Source organism: Rhamphochromis longiceps, linkage group LG7, assembly GCF_057381845.1.
Source record: "Rhamphochromis longiceps isolate RC_006_pf linkage group LG7, R_longiceps_female_GT1.1, whole genome shotgun sequence".
In the NCBI taxonomy this organism is placed as follows: domain Eukaryota; kingdom Metazoa; phylum Chordata; class Actinopteri; order Cichliformes; family Cichlidae; genus Rhamphochromis; species Rhamphochromis longiceps.
In genome coordinates, this window is record NC_140563.1 from 57,633,703 (window position 1) to 57,654,889 (window position 21,187).

Consider the following 21,187-nt stretch of genomic DNA (forward strand, 5'->3'; position numbering starts at 1 on the left):
GGCTTTGCTTTTGTGCTTTGTATCTGTTAACTTTGAGCTTTGATTGAATACGTTTCAGTTTTTAATTTGTAATTATGATCTAAAATCTTAAAAGCCGGGCTTTGACTAAATCTGAATTATTAGTAAAATAGCCAGTCTTACTACAATTTGTGGCCCCGAATTAGCTTTGTTTTGAGTCACAGCCTAACTGGGTTTTTTTTTAAAACTTATTAGGTGATAAACACAGCTAAACAATATTTACAATTATTTTTTATCTATCTGGATAGCGAAACATTTAATCTGCCACAAATACACGAACTATTCTAAAACTACTTTCCTTGGCTATGAAATAAATTTTTTATCGTTAGCAAGCTGTCTGTTTTTCATATTGTATTATTATAGGTTTAAAGTCAAAACTTGAGACAGGTTTCATCCTGACAATACTTTTGCGTTTTCAGCGAGAAATAAAATCCTTTAGTCTTTCCTGAGGTCGCTTCGAATACGCATGCGTGAACATCTACTCAGCAGGTAAACTACACCATGGCGGCGAGAGGCCATGTGCAAGATCCAAACGACAGGAGGCTCAGACCTATATACGGTAAGTTTTCAATGGAAAGTTACACATTTCTTTGTGTGTGGAGGTTCGGTAAACACAGCTGTGCCCTGTCCTGGAGAATATGTTTAAACTAGAGGCTGCTGGAGTCGTGGGGCAGCGATGCGGCCCCTCCAGCTGCAGCCACGGACTCTGCTGCCCGCAGCGCCCAATGACAGTGCACCTTACCCGGTTTTCAACCAAGCCGGGGTAGAACACATCTCCAGTGTCGGGTCTCTGAATGAAACAGCCTGTCCCTTTTAAATCTATAGAGATTCTCGGTGGTGTTGTTGCAATGAAACGTGTGGACATTATTTGTCGTTCGGCTTGACTCGTTCTCAAAGTCGAAGTGCTTTCTCCTCTAGCTCATGGGCGCTATTTAACAGCGTAGCGTAGCTTAGCTTGCTAGTGTGTCAGCTAAGCTGCAGTCAATCAATAAGCTCCTGCACATGCTGCAGGTTGAGAAAAAGAAAAGTTGTTCGTTGATGCAAGTTGGCTTCCACTGTCTGACATATATTTCCTTTGCGATTAACGCCACTGTGACGCTTTAGTTGTTTTGTAGCAGACTGAAGGTTCCACTGTTAACTCCCAGCTAAATTTAGGTTCATAGTAGTTTAAGGACAATGCTTCAAGCTAACTCTAGCGGTTGAGATGTAATGCTTGCTTGCTAGCTAGCTGTCAGCTCGCGGACCTTTCAGTAACAGTGCTGATGAATAACGTAAATAATGGACTATTTGGTGTTGTTCCGTGAGGGGAAATTAAAACAGTTCACACCAGTTGAAGCTGTTTTAATTTCTTTTACTGCTAGTTTTGCACTGATGGAAAATAAATAGTATTTCAAGTCTACAAACCGAAAATACGCATTGTTTTATGTGTGTATACATATCTGTGTGCGTGTGCGCGCGGGGGATTTTTGCGCCCCCCCCGGTGTTACTTTGGGAGTGAAGCTTAAACTGTAATGCAGTTATTGCAGTTTCACTGCAACTTAGAGCTGAAACTTGATCAATACCGGGTCTTAAGTACACCTCAGGGTTCCCCTGGTTTCTGTAGTATTTGGCAACTTTTCCCTCCTGTGATGACAGTTTAAACCGAGAGAATAGACATGACATAAGCACACTGCTGTCTGGTACGGTTAATTTTGGCACTCAGCTGTACTGAGGTATCTCTTGTCTATGTCTGAAGCCGCATACTTTAACCATTCACTAAGATAAGCTGTATTTAATTATAGTGAAAGATTTACTGGCAGTTATTTTCATTATCTGCCGATCATTTTTACAGGTCAGATAGACGTGAAAGCATCTGTAACTCAGATTAATATGGTAAAATTTCAAATTTTGTTTAAACAGCGTTCCAGACCCTTGCAAATACTATCCTGCTCTGCAACACGAACCCTGATAAGCTGGGCCCACTCTGATGTTTTTGCTTAGAAAACAGGAAAAAAATGAATCCAAAACCAAAATAGTTTCTGAATTACTTTGTCAATCCCCCAAATAAATATTAAATAAAAGCGATGTTGTTCTTGTGCTTCCCAGATTACCTTGATAATGGCAATAACAAAATGGCGATACAGCAGGCAGATAAACTGCTGAAGAAACATAAGGACCTGCACTGTGCCAAGGTGGGTGACTAAATGACTGTTCATGCTGAAAGTGTTGAGCTCTGTTGGTGTTCTGTGAGGGTTCCTCCACTGTTGCAAGGAACCTGTACAGGTCTGTAGGTCAGTGGAGCTTATGTATTAAAAACAGTATATTTTATAAAATTTTAGTGTCAGTGCTCATCTGCTCTAATAATCACATTATTTGAAGTCCCAAAATATGAAGAGGGACGCATCAAGGTTTTGCTCAGGCTTGAATTTCAGTGCTAGTTACAGGTGTTGCAATAATCCAGTGGATTCATGCACATCTAGCACCTGTAAAGCGGAATATTCATGCACACTATTAGAGATTTGCAGCAGGACTGGACAGCTGTCTTAAAGTCACAGAATTAAAATAACGTCTGGACAACAGGTCAGAGGTACACTTGTCAGTTCAGCATGTCTCAGGAGTGGGGCTGTGCCATTTTCCCAAACTGCTGTTCAGTTTGTCCCCTTTTTTTCCTCTTCTTAATAAAGTGGGCATGGTCCAAAAGGCAGATTTGGGCCTCCATTATACTTATTTGCGGACAAAGCCTCCTGGAAACCTGATAGCTGAGTAGTCATACTTGTTATGCTTTTTTGAAGCCCCCGGTCTAGAGTGAATGTATATTTGTAATGTAAATTCTCGGAGCAGTCTGCACAGTCACAAAAAACATTGATGTGGACACTCACACTTGCCGTCTAATGAAATTCAAGGATGTAGAAAGTATAATCCCGGTGTTAGTAAAAACTGAGTTTACTAATCTTGGGATTATAGACACTCTGGATTTTCAGTCCCACAATGATAGCTAACTCTCTCAGTTAACTCGGCTAACTCTCACTCTGGTAACACTTTAGATGTCCAACAGTTTGAAAATTTGAAGTTGACTTTCATCTCCGCTGCAGATCACCAAAATAAACTGTTTTACTGGTTTGATCTAGAGCTGGGCGATATGGCCTACTATCCATATCACGGTATAATTTGAAGCATGTGCGGCAACGATATATATCGCGATATATTTCTTTTCTTCTGTAGAACGTATTTTACACACTATAAGGCACACTTAAAATCCTTTAATTTTCTCAAAAATCGACAGTGTGCGCAGAAATCTGTCTTTAGTACGACTTTAGTAAGCTATGAAGGCGCACCGCTTGATGGATTGTCGGAGCATTACGGCTGCCGTAGTCGAGGGCCTTGCGGAGTAATCTGGGTCCAAAACTCTGTCAACTTCAGGTCCCAAAGTCAAACGAACACTGCGGCATCACTGAGAGTTAACAACAGTCTAAATTTTTTCATCTTTAATAAAATGATCAGTGTTGCTGCTTTACCAGGTGTAACAATTAAGTTTAACATCCAGACATCCATGAAAACAGAATTTATGAAATTCAACGGAGTTAGAAGTTAGCAGGAAGTTAGCTCGCTAGTTTCCACCTAAACATGATATAGCATGTTCTGACTGAGAGGTTTCTGAAAAACTTAAAACGTGCAGCTCTGCTGTCACTTTCAACATAAATGAAGACAGAAAACTAAACAGCAGTGACATTTGTAGGGTTACTAGGGACTAGCTCGTATATAATGATGTGCTACTTGAACGCTAGCAAAACAGCTACGTTAGCATAACATTAGCACAGTGAAGCTGAAGGATGAACGCAAACTTTTTTCTACTCGATAAAAGTTAACGTGAGGGTTTCTGGTGGTTAGGGACAAATGCAATTGCATGGTAGGATGCTATAAACAGACCAAACTTCAGTTAGGAGAACAACTGAGATAATCCATCCACATTACGAGGTTAGTCATTAATATACTGCAACAACATGGGAATAGAGCAGCCGCGAGAGAATTCAGCATTAATGAATCAATGGTACGGAAGTGGAGGAAGCGCAGTTTTTGGCTTTCCCCATATTCCAAAAGTGCTTCGACTCTTTGCTATTACTGTCGCCCAGCATAATTTGCAGATGATGTTGTTTGCAGCTGCTGCAATGCTTTCAACCAAAACAGGCGCAGCTTGATGACGACATCAACATGCGTTATCGCGATAGAGTGGTATAGTCAAAATCTCTACCGTTGGCCAAATTTATATTGTTTCTACCGTATACCGTTTATACCACCCACCCTTAGATCCATGTTTATTTTCAGCTACTCTCACTGTATTGCTACCAAGTTATAACAAAATAATTACTTTTTAATATAACATGTAAAAATTGGTAGGATTCCTGATCTTGGTAAGAAAGTTTTAAAACTGATAAATGACGACTGAGTAGGTCAGACTCATTAGAGTGACTTTTTCTCCCATCTTGTTTTTAAAGTTAAGGTCCCATATCTTAAGACTTAGGGACATGTGTTATTCCCTGTTCTCAGAATGTATATTACAAGTTTCAGCACTAAATACTAGGGCTGGGCTATATCATACCGTTCACGATAATACCGGTGTAATTTTGGGCAACGATAGGAAAATGAAATATCGCGATAGAATATGGGTAAAACGCGCATGCGCAGTGCCTATGTTTACATACGCACATGGCGGTGACGCAGAATGAGAAGAGCGAAAGCGGATCGTTGAATGAAACGGATGAACCAGAATTGGTTTGTAAAAATGCTGCAACTTAAGTGGTGTGGAACTGGTTTAGCTTTCGTCTGTCAGATACACAACAAAGCACTATTTTTGGTAGAGCATGCTAATGGCCCATCGTTATTACCGTGTTGTTTGGAAAATACGGCATCCTTTGATTTTTCTGAAAATCGACAGTGCCCCTTATAATCCCGTGTGCCTTATGTATGAATTCTGGTTGTGTTTACTGACCTCGAAACAATTTTATGTGGTACACGGCGCTGGAAAATCTGTCAAATGTTTTAGTACAACTTTGCTAAGCTACGAAGCCGCACCGCTTGATGGATTGTTGGAGCACTACGGCATCGTAGGCAGGAGCCTCGCGGAGTGATACGTACTGTGCTTCAACATAATATTACCGTATTGTGTGTATAACCTCTTTTTAAGTTTTGTGGATATTATACATGGTTATGCTGAGGATATGTCGGCCAATTTCCACTGGAAATGCCTTTTGGTTAAACTGTCAGCAAGGAATTTGCATTTGCACTGTTAAATTTTTATATAACTTTAATGCACATAAAAAAACAGCTGCTTGTTTAAGTGAAAATACATTGATGGGGGTTTTTGCACTAATAAAGTTCTGGAGTTGTAAAGTATTTTGTCTAGTGTCAATTATATCGTCAGTTATATCGTTATCGCAAATTTTCAAATGTATATCGTGATAAATATTTTTGGTCATATCGCCCTGCTCAACTAAATACCACACAATTTTTTTTGGACCATGCCTGAATACCCCAGTTTATTTGTTTTTTTGTTTTTTTTGTGTGTCTGTAGCTTTAAATGCTACTGCACTCACCCCTTTCAGCAAGAGGTCTGTGAGTGACAGAGAAGGGCAGCCAATAGGAGCAATGTGGCTCATTCAATAAAAATAAGATTGCTAAGGATGTAGCAGGTCTACATCCTTAGTCCCCGAGACTCTGTTGGTTCTAACTCCTCAGTAATACTCTGTTGGTTACACAGAAGGCAGGAGACCCGACGGCCGAGCGTTTATTCTTGTTATACTCTTTTTGAAGTCCGCTTGGACACACAGTAACACACATCCAGTATTTGTGTGTTGGGTCAGCCCATCAAGTTTCCACATTGTTGTCTCTCAGCATTGTTTTTCTCCAGAGCGTGTGTGTGTGTGCGTGTGTGTGTGTGTGTTATATGATCAAACGACTTCTGTATGTCCAAGGTGTGACAATGGTATCCAGTCATAATCACAGTCTCATCTCAAAATTATTTTCTAAAACAACAAAAGCATAAAGATGTTGGCATTCGCTATTTTTTTGCAGCCTGTAGCAAAGTAACAGTTAAGGCCATTTCACACCGCTGCAAAAAAGCAACAGGAAATTCAAATATGAACTTGTTGCGTAACATATATAAACACTAAACGCTTTGCTTTTTAGTTGAAAACTCACCGTGAAAAAAAAAAAAAATGAAGTCAGCATCAGGCAATCATGAGAAGGTCCTGATGTTTCTTAAAAAAGAAAAGGAAGAGTCTGATTCTGGGTTGATCCAATTCCCAAGTGAAGCCAGAAGCTGGGAAAATTTCCAAGTTTCATCCTGGAGTTGAAGCTGTATCACCATCACTTATATTACATACTTTGTACACTGCCTCCATCAATGAAAGAGCTCTCTGCAGTCAGATGGGCCATTCCCAGACTGCAAGCAATCAGCCAATCATCAGCCAAAGTGGCAGAGTATCATTGCAGTACTGTGGATTCATGCTTAAGGCACACTGTACACTGAACTACAGGTGGGCCACTGCTGCAGTGTTACAGGTGGGGCTCTAAAATGATCAAGACAGCAGAAATTTAATTTGTTTATTAAACTGTTTTTGACATCAGAAGGTTTTAGGTTCCTAGTGCATCCTTGTCTTTGGAATTGTCTTGTTGAAAACCTTTGTTTGGGTTGCCATTGTGCTTCTAGCTCTAACTGAAAACCTCTGCAATGGCTTGCCATTTTATTCGTGCCAATGAAATCTGTAATGTTTATCTTTTTCTCTTTTTTTGCCTTTTCCTTCTCATTCAGTTTTATAACTCAGTCTTTTCTGCTTCCTCCAGGTCCTGAAGGCGATTGGCCTTCAGAGGACTGGAAAGCAGGATGAAGCTTTCACTTTAGCCCAGGAAGTGGCCACTCTCGAGCCCACTGATGACAACTCGCTTCAGGCTCTGACTATACTGTACAGAGAGATGCATCGTCGTGAGTATATATGCGCACACATGAAAGCTGGTATTAACATTGGATGACTGAATATTGAATATGTGTGTTGTCCACAGCTGAGTTGGTCACCAAGCTGTATGAGGCTGCAGTGAAGAAGGTTCCTCTAAGCGAAGAGTATCACTCTCACCTCTTCATGGCGTACGCTCGTGTGGGAGAATACAAAAAGATGCAGCAGGTGAGACAGCTCAAAAAGAGCAAATATGAGCAACAAGCAGGTTTATGGGCTCACGTGAAAATAGAGCTGGGCGATAGAACGATAACGATATGTATCGCGATATAACTTTTACGCGATAGAGAAATTAAGCTATCGCGATAGACCTCGCCGCTCTTGTCCTCTTAAAAAAAAAAAAAAGGTCAGCCAATCCAAATTAAGTAGCGCAGAGCCGAACCAATCACAGCCGCAGCGTCACGTCGCGTGACTTGTTAGGTACAGCACAAGTGCCAAGCCGCACGTGTGTTTGTTTGGGAAGCAGCCAGCGGGTAATGGAGGAAATGAGTGTGCCGACTAGAAAAATCAACCGAGCGTGACCGAAGGGAACACAGATGATGGTTCCAATGCCGGAGAGATTGTCGAACGGAAGAGCCATAGAAGTTCCGTAGTGTGAAGGTATTTCGGCTATTTCAAGTCTGACAAAAAAACAGAGTAGCGTGCACTGTAAATTGTGCCGAAAGCAAGTCTGGAAATACAATAAACTGGTGCATGCGTCACACTGTGCGCCACGTTATTGTTTCGGTGAAATGAATTTCTACAATACTGTTACTGTTAATTTTACTCTCTGCAGTGTTTAAATGCTTACATATACACACAGTTACTGTCCCTCCACACATACGACTCAGTTCTGCTTCTATGCCCCAGCTTTGTTTACTTTTTCCCACCGAGGCTTCTAGACTTCTGATTGGCCAACATTTCTGAACGGTTAGGAATCTCGCTCCACCTGCTGCTTTGGCATGTTCATAGCAGCGTTTTCCTTCATTTCTGCCTTTATGTGTGGACGGGATTATTTTTTAAAACGAAAACGGAAAATCTCCGTTTTCAAAAATACCCGTGTACGTGTGGACGTAGCCTCAGTCTCTGACTGGAAGCGCTAATTCATCATTCGGCTTTTGTCAGACTAAAGTAACTGTTAAAACTGTTTGAAAAGCTAAGCTATACAACAAGGAGAGATTGAGAATTTCCTTTTAGTTCTCAGTTTATTTGATATTGACAAAAGTTAGTCAGTTTTGTCTGTTCTTCTGTAAAACAAACTAAGATTTATTTTTAGAATTAATATTTTGTTTCTAAGTGGAATTGACAATTTAGTCTGTTTCGTTTGTTCTGTTTTGAAACTTAAACGCTTTAGCGGCTGCCTTTTGTGTAGTTTGCAATATTTGCCTTTATTTATCTGAAAAAGTCTCATGTTCCTTAAGTACATCTACCCTGTTGAACTTATTATGGGAAATAAATATTTAAATAAAAACAAGCTGCTGATTATTTCACATTTTACTTGTGAGCAACGGCACATTTAAATCTTACAAATATAGTTATTTGGCCTATATCGTGATAGATATCGTTATCGCCTGAAATGAAAAAAACATATCGTGATATGAAAAAATCTCATATCGCCCAGCTCTACGTGAAAATGAATTCCATTGATTTAGGAGCAGAATTAATGTATTAATGGCTACATCCTCCTATTTACAGGCAGGAATGGCCTTGTATAAAATTGTCCCGAAGAATCCCTATTACTTTTGGTCGGTCATGAGTCTTGTGATGCAGGTACAAGAAAGCTTTTATAACATGAATGCTGAAATATTAGAATGATTGGTAACAGACAGTAAAAGTACTGTGTGCTTGTTTCTAAGGCAATCTCAGCCCAAGATGAAAAGTTGGCTCAGACCATGTTCCTGCCTCTGGCTGAACGCATGGTGGAAAAAATGGTCAAGGAGGAAAAGATTGAAGCAGAAGCAGAGGTGAGTATGTTGGCTTTATGACTTCAGTGTTATGACAATGGAAACCAACTTAAATGGACAGCAGGATTCTGGCAAAATCCCAGTTACTCAACTTTTATTTTTAAAATTCAGAATTTCCTTTGGATTTTCATTAACAGCTGAGAGAGTCTTATATTTTAAGTTACAGTAGTCATGTTGGCATTAAAAAAACTTTTAGTGAATGAAACCCATGGCACATTAATTGCCAGAAAAAAAACCCCTGATTTCTGCACTTTAGTGTTAACTGCATACATGTTTAAGATGAAAATACAAATGTTAGAATATTGCACAGTCCTTACTTTTTCACTTTAACTTTTGTGTTCTGTAGGTGCAACTGTATTTTATGATCCTAGAGCGCTTGGGGAAATGTGTAGAGGCCCTTGAAGTGATCCGGGGCCCACTTGGGGGTAGGTAGATCCCCACACACACTCACAAACACACACACTTTCTTAAATTGACCATGTGACATTAACACTTTGAAATAGTATCAGTCATGTTTGGCAGGAAGAAGAAAAAGTTATTTATATTTAAAGTAAGCTGTAGTGAGAACATAAAGTGTTAAACAGCATTCTCAATAAAATAACAGGGATAGTTTGAAGTAATGTGGCACACATGGCTTATAAATCTGATGCTGTGCATCCTGAAATTCCTCTTCAGCTAATACTTGTATTTTTGCACAGAGAAGCTGACCAGTGAGCTGCAGAGCAGAGAAAACAAATGTATGATGCTGTACAAGCGACTGCAACGCTGGCCAGAGTGCAACGCTTTGGCCCACAAACTGCTACTTAAAAAGTGAGTGAGTTTTATCTTAACAGTGCACAAGCTGTCCAAGACCAATAACTGATCAGAACATGGCATCAGTCGATGCACATCACTTCTGATGGAGTACAGATATCAGCCAACAACAACCAAAAAAATGTGTTTCTTTGCAGTCCTGATGATTGGCAGTTCTACCCGGCTTACTTTGACTCTCTCTTTCACTTGGTGGATCAGTCGTGGAGCCCGCCAGAAGAAGGCGAACAGTGAGTACGCAGGTGTTTGAGTTTGAATGCATAAAGATTTCCATCCGTGTGAACTCTGCATCTGTTCCCTTACTTTAACAAAACCCACACATGATGGTTAAATAAGGTTGGGCAATTCGGTTTTCCAACCAAAAATCGTCAGTCCAATAACCAACGATTATTGGACGGAATATATTTGCGCATGCGCTGACTTTTTGATGGGAGGAGCAGTATAACCATGTACGGACTGATTTGCGCGTTTAGAATTTGTAAGTCTGGTTTGGAAGGAATATTTCTTTTTAATATTTAATAATTAATAATTGACTTTCTTTTCTTGTTTGTTTCAGTATTAATATAGCTACTTTTTGGATTGTTCATTTATATATTTGAGATGCGCCAAATCGCACAAAAGACTTAACATTACGTTGGAAGTTGTTTTTTGGGGTTTTTTATGTTATGAAAGAGACATTTTGATTTTTAACTTTTTAATTTTTGTTGTTTGATCGAGTGTGTAAGACAGATAAACTCTGGAACAGCCTATAAACACTGTTATCGTGGAAAAAAGAAGCCAGTTTCTCTTTGTTTCCCTCCCCACCATTGTGGTTTTTTTATTTAAATAAAATATTTTTGTGTTTTTCTGAACATAGGCTACTGCCTTTCTTTCTTTCTGTTGTGAGTAAATGAATCGCTGCATTTGAGCGCACTCTGAGGAGGGTGCATCTGTTCGCAGCTGCTTCTCTTAGCTTCAACCAACATTATCAGCAAACTTACCCATGTGCAAATAAATAAATCACTCTTGTAAAAACGATCAACGGAAAGCTGAGTCTATCGTCGATATATTCGTCCAATCGCCCAACCTTGTGGTTAAAAGTCCCTTCACTAAGGCATTCCTGCTATTTAACCTTAAAAATCCCTACTAGTTGCTGAAAGCCATGTGTTAATTATTAAATGAATTATTAATTTAAAAAATACACACATCCTTCAGCAAGACAAACAAGATGTGGAACACCTTGTGTCTATGACCGTCTGCTGTGCTGTTCTCCAAACTTTATAGAGGATATTTTTTTTCCAAATTAGACATTATATAATATTATATATGTCCAATTTATCTCTTATTTCTTCATAATATTATATCTTGTCCACGCTGAAGTTTTTTGTTTTTTTTCTGTCCATCCTGTAGCTGTTCAGAGGGTTCAGTACATCACACTGTGGTTGAGGTGGTGAGGTTTGTGGAGGAGAGGATTAAGGGGGAGGACAACAAAGAGTCCCGCTCACTCAGAGGGCCTTACTTGGCTCGTCTTGAATTAATGCACAGACTGAGAGAAAGAGGCTGTCCTGAGGAAAGCCTGCTAGGTAAAACACATACACACACATATACTGAATAAGCATGTATTTATGTATGTCCTGTTGCCTCAGTCTGACAGTCTGTTGGTTGGCCATAAATAGGTGAGCCTTTAGAGTTAATGGTGCAATTCTTCAACAAGTTTGGAGACAAGCCCTGCTGCATCACTGACCTAAAAATATACCTACACCTGCTGTCTCCTGAGCAGCACGTTCAGGTGAGAGAAAGTTAAAGCAGAACTGTGGAACTGCCTCTTGCAGAATGAAAAGCATGGTCGTGAAACACATTTCTGTCTTTGAATTCTTTTTAGTTCATTAATCATCTTAGTGAAGCAGTTCCACTGGGCAACCAGGAAGAGGAAGGATTTGCTTTTCCAGAGGACACCAAGGCGCTGCAGAGGCATTTGTGTGTTTGTCAGCTGAGCCGTGCACTAGGGCTGCATCATTCCCTCGACGTGGATGGCAAACTTCATCTTATCACAGAGCTTAAGGCTCACTATCATCATGGGCTTAAGTTTGGTGAGAGCAACATTTTTATTCACTCTTAGACCCATAAGATTGACATTCATTCAGGATCATCAGATTTTCCACAGCCAAGAGGTGTGAAATCTTGTCGTGGAGCCAGACAGATATGTGATGTTGTCAACAGCAAAGTGTGAATGCCTTCCTTGTTTGCTGGCACATTTCTTCTGATAACAGCAGCATCCAGTTGAACATGCTGATAGTTGATTACTAATAGGGCTTCTTTCTCAGAAATTCCAGGAATAAAAAAGTGCTTTCATACATTTTTGTGTGTTCAATAAAGTTATAAAACTGCAGTTATGCATGACATAGACTGTAAAATAGAAAGACATTGGTAACGTTATGTCATCTATTGGTTTACGGACTTAAAATTTTCAAGTGTCAGATGTTTGTTTTCTTTTGTTTGTTTGTTTGGGGTTTTTTTTAAGCTGCTGTCTTGTTTTGTTACTCTACAGCCGTAAAAAGCTGAGGTGGGCGGGCAATGTGGACATTTAAGTTTATGAATGCAGTAACTTGAGAATGAAACGAGCTTCAGGAGTTTCAAATTGATACCACAGGTGCACCTGCTAATTATCTGTATTACTTACTTTACTAAAACAAGACATTTTAAGATGTTGGGGGTTTTTTTTGTTTTGGTTTGGTTTAAGCCAACCCAAAGTGGCTATTAGATGGACTGCAGATGGATGTAGCTTCTGGGTCTGAAGAGCAAAGCAAACATGTATTCTTTCTAATTAGCAAGAGGGAGCTCCTGTGATGTTTTCAATAAGACATCCAAATATATAGACACGTATGCAACAATTGCCTAATGACTTTGTGGTCTCAGTGACCAATATTGAGTACAAACTAAAGGCCATTTTGTAAGTTATGGTCCCAATTTGAATAAAAAGGGACGATACACACAGGGTATGCTTTGCTATGATTGATAAGCTGTTAGCCAATGAGCAGATAGTGTCCCTCAGTTTACGGTTAGCTAATAAGGTGAAGGTAAAAATGCTCAGCTTGAGGTTTCAGATAGGTCTTCACTAACCGGTAGGTGACATCACAGTGGCTTTGCCTGTCTTTCATATACAACGTGTAGCACTTGGGTATTGGCTTCATTTTTTCATTTTCATTTTTACAGACAAGCATACTTTTCTTGGTCATATTTGGCATGTTTTTTAAGATATAAAGGTGACTTTGTTGGACGTTTGCAGTCAACATTCTAAGAATTGTAGGGTGACTTTACTGTACAAGAACTGAACACTTTTAAAGATTTTTCTTGTGTTCCTTGTGCATGTTTTTGTTTGTTCTGACTTCTTGGTCTCTCTGAACAGGAAAGAACGCTCTAAAGACGGAGCTGCAGTTTTCTGATATGTATTGTCTCATGGCCGCTCATGTATACATTGACTTATGGACAGAGACCGGTGAGTTTTTCTTTTTCAGTGCAGAACTTCCTGTCTCTCAGTAATGTGATGTGTCTAAATGTGTGTATCTGTATGCTTGTAGGAGATGAGGACATGATGTGGCAGTGTTTGGGTCTCCTCCAGGAGGGACTATCTCACAGTCCTTCCAACGCCCAGTTCAAGCTGCTGTTACTGCTCCTGTACTGTCGACTGGGAGCGTTTGAGCCTGTAGTGGACCTTTACTCAAGCCTGGATGCCAAACATGTACAGCATGACACCATAGGGTCAGTACAGAACATGTTTCTGTGGTGAAACATGGAAAGAAAGCGGATTTCTCGTCACACAACACTTTGTTGCCGATGGTTGGTCGCTCCTTGACGTTCTAGGCTCCGGTTGCTTAGTTAACTATATATCTAACATGTCTGCTACCATGTCATATGTCGGTCAACAGCATACTTCACTTTAATTGGTAGTTGCTTCAATCGTTTGCAACATAAAATCTATAGTATTCCTTAAGTTAGGAAACTGACTTCAATTCAATTTTATATAAAATAAAATTGAATCAAATGAAAAGTTGGAGTAGGGCTGCCACGATTAGTTGACTAGTCACAAGTCGACGACTAATTTAATAGTTGACGCGTTGTTTGAAGCTTTGTAAGATCCCACAAGACATAGGAATAAGTAGGATTTAAGAGTGTAATAATGGACTGAAACAGAATATGGCAGCACTGCATGTACAAGGATGCCAGCTGCCGTTAAATCCCCAAAGAAGAAGAAGCAGTGTCCGGTATCGTAGCTGTGTCCAAATTCAGGACCCGCATCCTCCTGTGCCCGCATTTGTAGGCCGATTACGTTACAGTGACACGACGAAGACTGACAAATGCGGCCGACAAATGCACCCTTCGTTTCCCCAGATTTGAAGGATGGGTCGGGTGTATACTTCGTGGCCCAACCTATCCCAGAATTCCTGCTCAGTTTCCAACAATGGTGGCATCTAGTTAGTTTTAATATTACTGTTATTATTCTTTCTGGGTCACAAAATAAATGTTTAAAATATTTTCAGGCGAGAATGTAGCTGTGTAAACTTCAAATATCTGCTCAGTTTATCAAGACACCACATATTTTCAAAAGCGCTCCGACGTTTTCAGAGACGTCTGTTACCCACCAGCTTGATAGCTAGCCGGGGTTCAAGGCTCACTTCAAGGCTCGGTGAGAACACCGGACTCCTGGCAAATCGTTTTCAAACCCACCACCATCTTTCGCTACTCAGGTTAAACATGATATATAAGTCACTTAGATAACTTGAAAATGTTATTGTTTGGCTTTTTTCAGTATTTTATTTGTTCCTGAGTAAATCGGTTTGGCTGAGATTAAAGTTATTGTTTTTACACCACTGAATAAACATCAAGCAGACAACTGATTATCAGAAGTGTGAGATGCTCGAGAATATACTTCGGTGTCCTGTTATATTTTAGATAGCAAGGAGCAGACGGCTGAGTTTATTAAACTTCACCGAAACAATCTGCAAACTTCATTAAAATTTAATAAACTATCATCTTGTCTTTATTGTTAGTTAGCACAGACCTTAAACACTTAAAGCTGTAAGCTAATGATGGCTGTATAAGAGCAGATGCATGCTGCAATAAGTTGTACGTTTTACATCCAATGGATGTATGATCTGATTAGTCGACTAATTGCAAAAATAATCGGTGACTAGTCGACTATCAAAATAATCGTTTGTGGCAGCCCTAATTTGGAGTAAAAGAATGTTCGGACTAATTTTGTACTTCGGATGAATGTGTCCTTGCCCTCATCAGAATCAGAATACCTTATTAATCCCCAAGGAAATTATCTGAGCTTTGACTCAGATACTTTAATTAAAAACATCTTTTTAATTTTTGCAGTTTTCTGTTAACGCGCTATGCTGAGTCACTGGGTCAGTTTGCTGCAGCCTCCCAGTCCTGTAATTTCTCCCTCAGGTTTTTCCACTCGAACCAGAAAGATGTAAGTCTATCCCTCTTTGTGATTTAACTGCAGAGACTTTTACTGGATCTCCTGCTCTTACGTTACCTTCCTTATTTATCTCTCCTTTGCCTCTGTCTTCTTTCCACCAGACCTCAGAGTATATCATCCAGGCATATAAGTATGGAGCGTTTGAGAAAATCCCAGAGTTCATTGCTCTCAGAAACAGGTTAAACCAGTCGCTGCACTTTGCCCAGGTCCGCACTGAGAGGATGCTGCTCGACCTCTTCCTTGAGGCTGATATGTAAGAATATTCACACTAATTTACATAAACTTGTGGATTTCTATCTATAGTTGATTGTGATGTTGCATTTTTCTGTTTTACAGTGTCTTGAGTCTGGAAGAGAGTGTGAAGGCCATGTCTTTGTCTGCAGAAGAGGATGACATCCCCTGGGATAGTATGAGGGACAACAGAGACCTAACTGTTTTTACGTGCTGGGATCCTAAAGACAGGTATAGTCCTTTTTTGGGGGGGTTTTGGTTACAGAGACGCTGGTACTCACTCACAGTCTCCAATCCAACCCTGTGCTACTCTTTTGTTTACAGACAGCTAACAGATGAACACAGACGTCAGTCTCTAGAGGAAGAGTCCATGTGGCTCAGAATACGTTCTCTAACGCTTCGCCTCCTCGCCTCATTGGCTGCGTTGGCACATATGCCCTCACAGCAAAACTCTGAGATATCTAATGAGAACGGAGTGGGAGACAAGACCTCAATTCTCAGCAGCCTGCTCTCCCAGCTGAACCAGGCTCTACAGACAGCAGCTCAGATGGCAGAAAAACACATACAGGTGCACACAAACAAGCAAGTCTCTGTTATTGTAGCGTCTTTACCGTTTAGTATAAAGTGCCTTGAGGCGACTGTATTATTTTGTACTACACAAATACATTTGAGTTGAAGTCAACCTCACTGACTCCTTTGTCCCATATACAAAGGCTCACTTCACAGCAATACATGAAAGAGAAGGCAAAGAGTGATTATTTTTATTTATTTATTGTTTTTAAACATGAAAGGTGATGGCATATGCATTCTAATGAATTTGAAGGATTTTTCTTTTAGACACAAAAAAGTCTGAATCTCAACTGTCTATTTCTTAGTCCACACGTTTGCCCAGAAAATGCACAAAATGAATTCTGTTCTCCAGGAAGGAGCCAGTGCATTAGTCTAGAGTTGTCCGATTTGAGTTTTAAAATCGTGACTGTTGGGCAACTAACAGTTTATTTTTAGATTCAAGAATCAAACAATACGAAGGCACAATATTTCAACAAGAAATCTCCTCCAGCTGGTTAGTGTGTGTGTGGTGATGGTGTGCTCACCGTGTCCCAGTCAGCAGTGAAACGATCTTAAACAGAAACTCTTTGATCAGGAATACACCTTATGATCTTTTAATTATCATCATGTATCAATTTTAACATCCTCCCCAAATGTATTGGATCCATGTTGCACAGGGTAACTGGAATTAACCTAATTTACAGCAACCCCAAGTGGTCAGATGAGAGTTTCGACCAAATCTCTACATCATCCATATTTTCACATGACGTTTGCTGTACATTTGCGCGGACTGGAGTGCTTTGCTGTAATGGTGATGTTGTTATTCCAGTATCCATTCCTGGGACCACCCTCGACCCGTCTGGTCCTAGCTTTGTCCAGTGGAAGCTGTCAGTGTCAGGCTGCAGCCCTGCAGTTGTCTGTCCACCTACATGAGCTCGAGACGGCTGGACTTGGTAAGAAGAGACAATGGTAACATGAAGACTAACAAACTAATTGGATTTAGCCTGATAATTTTCTTCTCTCCACTCCTTATTTACCCTCCTAGATGGGTCATCCGAGCTTCAGACACAGATCTGTAACGGTTTCAAATCAATAGTAGTTCAGCTTCAAGGTGAGTCACTAGATGGTTTTCTTTATCAAAAATAAACATTATTGTACATCTGGGATGCTTCATGTTTTCCTCCTCTGTCCACAGAAATCCTGAATAAATGCAAAGGAGATTTATTGGAAATGAAAGAAGGCAAATTAAAAACCCAGCCGTCCTTATTAGAAAACCTAGTCTTCTTTGTTGAGGTGAAACATCTCAGTTTCTACACACACAGTTTACAACTTGTTTCCTACCAAATCTCATGCTGTCTATAATATGCACCACTTTATTTTGCTCAGACTGTGTGCATAGTCCTGTGGATGGCTAGTTACTGTGCCAAGATCCTTCGACCACTGAAGACTAGTTTACAGAAAAAGAAAAAGAAGAAAAAGGATGCAAACACAGCTCTGGTACAGTTGCCCCTTTCACTCCTTCCATTTTTAGGTGTACTGTATCTGCATATGGACTCATAAACAATACTCTGCTGTCCACCTACTTGCCCTGAACACTGTTGTTGTGTCTTTTCTTTTCCAGCCAGTGGTGATGTGTGGCTTCCAGGAGCTGACAGGGAATTTGCAAGACCTGCTGACACAGGCCATGGAGCATATAAAGGGCCAAGAGACTGCCATGACATCACTTAAATTGTCCACTTTAACCTTGGAAGGATACACACAGGTTAGTGCAGAGAAAAATATGTTTTTGTTCTGTTTTTGTTCTTTAAATAGAAACAAACACAGGTTTGGTAGCTGACAAAATCTCCAGCCTGTCTCAGCTGCCATAGGACGAGAGGAAGGATACTCCCTGGATAGTTTGTCACAGGTCTAACACAGATAATCATTCACTCACATTCATAACTATGGGCAATTTAGAAGACCATGGGTGGAAGCCGGAATACCCGGACAGAAACGACACAGACACAGAAAGGCCCCGCCCATATGGTGGATTCAAACCCAGGACCTTCTTGCCTGAAACTAGTAATCATTAGATGGTCAAAGGAGCTTGCAAAGAAAAGCGTCTGGACTTCTTTAAGTTGCTTGAAGACGTTTCAAGCAACTTAAAGAAGTCCAGACGCTTTTCTTTGCAAGCTCCTTTGACTACGATGACCTGGATGACTGAGAAACCTTCACAGACATAATCATTAGATATTTTCTATTAGGATTGAATTTATACCTTAATTTGCAGAAAGACATAACAGGGTTTGGATATTACAGATCTTAAATCTTTTAAGCCTCAAATCCAAAGTTTAACTGTAGTATCTCCTGCCCGACTGTGAGGTTTCACCTCCTCTTTCATGTGTTTCAGGAGGAAGTGTCGTTTACGAAAGCTGCTACGGATAAGGTGCAGTGCAGTTACCTCCGCTCCCTACAGGAGGTGGGAGATCTGCTCAAGAAGAGAACAGAAACTATAAAGAACCTCAAGATATGAACGCCATCACGCATGTCCAGAATAACTCGCCCTCGACCATCACCCCTAAATGCCCCACACCACCATCTACTGTCAGCCCACCAGCTATCCTACAAATCCTTCCCTCTTCACTGATGATGGAAGTTCCTGGGCCTCCCATGTTCTCAGTCATTTCTGACCTTGAAATTCTCACTCGGCGTTTGTGAGTTTTTGATGTCTTTTTCTTTTTCTTTCAACACACACCTCTGGAACATTTGCAACTCTTATAGCACATAAGCTTGTAATGAAATTCATGAATTTATACAACAGTTCTAAGTAAAAATGAGGAAAAGAGACATGTTCCTTTAACAGGTGCAAAAGAAGAAGAAGAAGAAGAAAAAAATAATAATAATAATAAATATATAAAAATAAATAAATTAGTGAATACGCAGTTTTAGAACAGCTAATCTAATAAATTATTGTTCATAATAAAGAGCAACAACCACAACTCCGTGACTAAATGAGAATATAAGACACAATAAACCACTATGTGTGTTGGTCAGTTATGTTTCCTTTTTTATTATTTTTGACTCTATTATTTTCTGGTGAGTTCCAAAAAAAGAAAAACGCAGTTGAAGGATTGCTTTTCCAGCACATTGGAGAGCAAATGGGCACAATTTTGCAATGAACTCTTTGTAACTCTTTGGACGCCTGACCGCCTGCAGGAAGCCTTCAGACTGATGTTTCCCCATACACAAATTATTGTCATCGTCATTTAAAAAAAAAAAAAAAAAATTCCTTTGCTTCGTGTACCCTGTGTGTTTATGTGACTTTAGCACTAAAAGTGGAACCACCTCTGTAGTTGCAGTATTACAAAGAGCAATGTTGGAATGAGTTACTTAATCAGGGTTGGGTTTTTTTTTCTTTTTTGGGGAGGTTATTGTCTGCCGCTCTTTTTTGTTTGTTTGTTTTTTAATACTAGTGGCACCATTAGTGGAAGCGGTGCTTGTAAACACGGTCTTGTGGAATCAGGTTGTTCCAGCACAAAGAAGAAATCAGGCTTCAGAACTTTTAGAGACAGGAATGATTAGAATTATTTAAGAGACCATCTATGACTATCATAACATGAATGTTCACCAAAAACATGCTTTCTGTTGAGGCTGCGAATATGCAACTGCTTGAATTTGCGTTGCTGAAGGAAAAAGAAAAAGTGACAGTTATAAAGATAAATGCAAAGGAGACTGTGACTGGACTGGATATACTGACACTCATGTTCATACTAGACCAGATTATATGTCCAGCCAATATGCAGCTTCATAGTAACTGTCCTGGGACAACTCTTCTGTCTCAGGTGTGTTTCACAGGCAGACATTGGACCTAATTGTAAATAGCTGAGGCAGCCTTTTTTTGAAGTACTGTGTGTGAGTGAGGACTTCAGTGTGTTTTTAAAAGCAGGTGCAGTAGATGCTATGAGATTTGTCCTGTGTTAATGGTTTTGTCATTCCCGCTTTATTCCCTCATCTTCCTTCCTCCCCCTACTAAAAGACTCGTGAACCAAAATGGTGTCATCAGCTGCTGCATCTTCCCAATTTGTGCAAAATTAGCATCTTGTGCTGTCATCAGTAAACAGGAGGTGGAGGAAAGAAGCAAATGGAGGCATAGTTTACAAATACCAAGGGGCACTGATGGCACTGCAGGTTGTGTGCAGTTTTATTTATACTGTTGTAAGAATTTGGCACAGCAATGTGAATATGTGAGTAAATGACAAACTCTTCCCCTTCCTGTTAGTCCTGAATATACATTCAGTGGCATACACATCTGCTAATAAATGCCTTTTTTTTTTTTCCTTTTTTTTTTTTTTTTTTCTTTAAAGAGTCGAGCCCATCTGTTTGAGTGGTTGGACAGAAGGTGTCTGTGATCTGATTACATGTGTTGAGAATAATGGTTGACAATCTGGAGTGTCATCTTGCCACCCTCTTTTGTTAGAAAATGGAAAACAGAAACACTGGAATGTCAAAGCTTTTTTTAAATAAAACAAGGTAAATGTGAGGATTTTGCTGTATTTTATGTTTTTGTTATTATCAACACTAGGAAAAGGAAAAGTCTGCTTTAGATTTGGACAACTTTTCTAAATTGTAGTCCTACAGATATCTCCACAGATGCTGTTTAACAGGACCAGCCAACCAGAAGAAGTTAGCTTTAAAAGGAGGGAAGCTACACCAGCTTGTTTCAGACACAATGAACTGAAACTTTGGAAATAAGCTCAAAATACAAGTACAGAGAATTGATGTTATTTAGTTAGTCAGTTCATGGTGATTAAACCCAAATCATGAAGTTCTCCTATACACACAGGCAACAGTAAGATTGGATGAAACGCTGGGAACAGAAAAGAATTTTTAAACAAATTATAAGAACCACTCATACAAAGGACCTCAAACCCAGGATGGAGAGTGTAATAGAAAAGTTGACACAAGATGATGAACAAAACTGGAGAGAAGGTAGAAAACCCACTGTGGTGACACCTTAGAGGGAGCAGCCAAAATAAGATGATGATGAACATCCGAGAGTGTGGAGACAGAGAACGTGGCATTTGAACTCCATGTCAGCTATCAGTATTTAAAATGAAGATGATGGAAATTTTGGGGGCCTTTTGGTTGGTGGAAGATATTAAGAACATTTCAAGGTAAAATTGAATATTCATATTTTGGCGGGC

At 39.9% G+C, this 21,187-nt stretch overlaps 1 protein-coding gene across 1 annotated transcript; it reads left to right on the forward strand.

Annotated features, from left to right (window-relative positions):
• The first annotated feature begins 471 nt into the window (after nucleotides 1-471).
• Nucleotides 472-20,335, forward strand: naa25 (N-alpha-acetyltransferase 25, NatB auxiliary subunit). The gene is made up of 24 exons (XM_085414544.1): nucleotides 472-577; nucleotides 2,104-2,189; nucleotides 6,838-6,976; nucleotides 7,054-7,172; nucleotides 8,679-8,753; nucleotides 8,840-8,947; nucleotides 9,294-9,372; nucleotides 9,646-9,757; nucleotides 9,898-9,987; nucleotides 11,147-11,319; nucleotides 11,413-11,525; nucleotides 11,619-11,826; nucleotides 13,143-13,232; nucleotides 13,315-13,495; nucleotides 15,116-15,215; nucleotides 15,326-15,477; nucleotides 15,561-15,686; nucleotides 15,780-16,023; nucleotides 16,834-16,957; nucleotides 17,050-17,115; nucleotides 17,200-17,297; nucleotides 17,391-17,501; nucleotides 17,626-17,766; nucleotides 18,394-20,335. The coding sequence occupies exons 1-24, from the start codon at nucleotides 520-522 to the stop codon at nucleotides 18,514-18,516; spliced, it is 2,916 nt and encodes a 971-aa protein (XP_085270670.1). The 5' UTR covers nucleotides 472-519; the 3' UTR covers nucleotides 18,517-20,335.
• Nucleotides 20,336-21,187: the final 852 nt, after the last annotated feature.